Genomic DNA, 3,311 nt, shown 5'->3' on the forward strand with positions numbered 1-3,311 from the left:
AAAAAAAAAAAGGAATGCAGATATTAATCACATCAAACGTTTTCATTGAGAAGTTGACACAGACATTCATAGTTATCATGGATGGCCTCAGAAGTTTTCTGGTATATGAGAAACAGAACTACAGGCCTTTTTGTACAAGTTCCTGTATATCTTGTCCATGCTGTTCTCAAATACGGGTCGGTGGGGTTTTCCTTTATAAGAGGCTGCCCTGTTGGACCAATATTCACCATCATCCAAATGGACAGTGCCATGTGGCCGCTGAAATGAGCTATCAAAAAAGGATACAAAAGATGAAAAACCATGGTGAAACAGACAGTACTATACAAGTCAAGTATCTATTGAATACTTATGCATTGTGATACTCTGCTAGGGCTATGTAAAACAGAATACACAAAGGCCTGTGCCTCTAAAAGTGACACTCTAGAAGGGGAAGCAGGATCATTTGCATGAAACAGTTTCCAAAAATGAGATGAAATTTTTGCATGAAAAACCAGGAGTTACGAAGGAATTCAGAGGAGAGAGATAGGTATGGTATGATAAAAACAAAATATAAATGGTGTAGTATGGCCAGTATGAGTGAACATGGCCTCTATAGTCAGGCAGATCTGAACTGAATTTTAGCCCAATCCTTTATCAGCTGTGAGATCTTGGACAATTGACTTACTTGCCCAAACCTCTCACCTTCATTAGTTGTATTTTACAGTACTGCTTCAAAAAACAGAATCTATACCTGGTATAGTGCTTACCTGGTATAGTGCTTACCTGGTATAGTGCTTACCTCAAATATAAGAGTTAATAAATATGAGTCCCTGACTAAGTACTTCATATACATTTATCAATAACTCACTTTGAGGCTGGTCAATGTAGAAATAGGGTCTCAGTGAATTTAAATAACTATTCAACTAGTAAGTGGCAAAATGGGAAGGGAGACCATGTCGGTAGCTCTGAACCCCTTTCTAATGTGAAATGCAGATACTGTCTCAAAAAGGGGTAGAAAATTAGGCTGAATATGAACCATTATTAGAAGATGGAAAATAAGGCAGAAAATCTGGATTTGAACTCATAGTAAGGCTCTACCGTGGTTTTGAATCTTGAAAAATTAACTAAGGGAGCATAGAGGAAATTACTGAAATAGACTAGGACTTGGCAAGTTATAGTGGTATATCAAGGAGAAGGCAAATTTTTCTGAAGTCTTGATAGTACTTTTTTGAAGACACCAAAGTTACAATTTTCTTATCATAGACGTTACAATCTGGGCTAACATATTTAGAGATAAAGTACTGACTTCTTCAAAGACAGTTTATTTACTTATTTTTTAATACATAATTAACCTGCTTCCATAAATGAAACATTTCTTATAGATTAGAACTCTCCGGCCTGTTAGAGATCATAAAATTTGTGCCAGGTAAAACTGTATACTCTGGCTATTAAGTGCTACAAATACTCACATCATATATTTTGAATGTCACTTCACACAAATGATAATTTCTCATGATGTGTCAGTATCAACAGAAGACCACTTATCATTTTAGACATAGTCTATAACATAGGTAGTCTTCAGATTAAATAACCATAAGGTGATATACACAGAAGAGAATGTTGGAAGGCAAGATGCAATGCTACCCAAGGAATACTAATTCTAAGACAGAATTGGAAGGCCATCATCATCACAATAACAATACATCGACCATGAGCCATTTGTCGACAAAGTTGAAAGTAACTTTAAGGATTACGATACATACTCTATACTTTAAATGTACAATCTAAAAGCCAATATGATCACAGATGTGTTATACTATAAAAGATTAATTGCTTCCTGTATACTCAATGATGGTTCCTAGTGAGCAAAAATTTTTGACTGACAAAGCACTTAGAACAGTATGAAGTACATGGTGTATGCTCTACAGACATTGAGTGGAAGGCTGGCTGGATTGATGGATGGAAAGAAAGTATTCTCAGCCTCAGACATTATATTATGGTCTAATAACAAAATCTGAAGGAGCTCTGATAGCATAGTGACTAAGGCACTTGACTAAGTACTTCATATACATTTATCAATAACTTTTACTTTGAGGCTGGTCAATGTAGAAATAGGGGCTCAGTGAATTTAAGTAACTATTCAACTGTTGTTGTTGTTATTTGCCGTCGAGTCGCTCCCGACTCATAGCGACCCCTCCTTGGGTTTCCGAGGCAGTATCACTACGGAAGTAGGATTGCCCAACCTTCCTTCTGAGGAGTGGCTGGTGGGTTTGAACCGCCAGCCTTCTGGTTAGCAGTCAAGTGCCTTAGGCACTATGCTACCAGAGCTCCTACTAGCAAGTGGCAAAATGGGAAAGGAGACCATGTTGGTAGCTATTCAACTAGTTAACTTCTGTTAACCAGAATCTTTACAAAGGGGCAAAAAGAGGAGTCCTCACATGTTCACAGATCGTCTAGGCTATTTTACCAAGGTAAAAATCTGAGATTTGAGTCCAAAACCCCAAATAATAATAAAATTATCTCACTATCTAGAGTTTTCATCTTGTATTTTTCCCTCAGGAGTCTCAAAAAGGTAGAAGCCATACAATAATCAATGGCATAGAATCCAAGGAGTCAGAGAACCTGACTATATAAACTCAAAATTTACTGTTTTTAATTTATTGCATTTTATGGCAATTAATACAGAGTTTTCAGAAGTCTTCATGGGATGTGCTACAAAAACCTTGCTAATTTTGACTATTAAAAAACATTCCTGAAATTTTAGCCCAGAAGAACAAAATTTACTTTTATATTATTTAAAAAAAAAAAAAAAAAGTTTACTCATGGTCTGAATTGATAGAAACTGTCCAGATTACACTACATTGATTCTAAAATAAGATTTGCAGGGAAGCCAAATACATTATAAATCTTTAGTACAATCAAAAGCATAACCATTAATTGACTATATCAGTTTTCCTTGAAAAGTTTCAGTTGGCCAACATCAAAATATTTGAATAAAATTCTATATAGCTTAAAATATAGAAACGAATTATTATGTCTAAATTTCCCACAAATCCAGCAGATTAATAAACAGGTTGTGCTTATATCAACTATCAGGAAGGGTTCTACACATAGCATTAACAAAACTCATACCTATACTCGGGGTCACTGTCATAGGCAGAGTCCCTGTAAAAATGACCTCTTTTCAGTTCTAGTTCCTCTTCTTTCTCTGGGTCTCTCTCATCCTGAAAAATGTAGACATTCACTGATTCATTTTCTCATTGCCTCCAAAATGATGCTAACATTTCCTTAGAAAATGCTTCCCCCTTTTCCACTTAAAAAAAAAAAAAAAA

General features: G+C 35.6%; 1 protein-coding gene across 1 annotated transcript in view; it reads right to left on the reverse strand.

Moving 5' to 3' along the window:
- Positions 1 to 87: 87 nt before the first annotated feature.
- Positions 88 to 3,311, reverse strand: part of SPATA6 (spermatogenesis associated 6) — a 217,009-nt gene continuing 213,785 nt past the window's right edge. Inside the window, exons 12-13 of the mRNA XM_042781773.1 lie at positions 3,112 to 3,203; positions 88 to 268 (exon numbers count right to left, since the gene is read on the reverse strand). Of these exons, the coding sequence (XP_042637707.1) occupies positions 88 to 268; positions 3,112 to 3,203 (273 nt within the window). The remainder of the gene's footprint in view (positions 269 to 3,111; positions 3,204 to 3,311) is intronic.

The sequence above is a fragment of the Orycteropus afer genome, unplaced genomic scaffold (genome assembly GCF_000298275.1).
Source record: "Orycteropus afer afer isolate SDZICR_OR568_19922 unplaced genomic scaffold, OryAfe1.0 scaffold00169, whole genome shotgun sequence".
NCBI classification, from domain to species: domain Eukaryota; kingdom Metazoa; phylum Chordata; class Mammalia; order Tubulidentata; family Orycteropodidae; genus Orycteropus; species Orycteropus afer.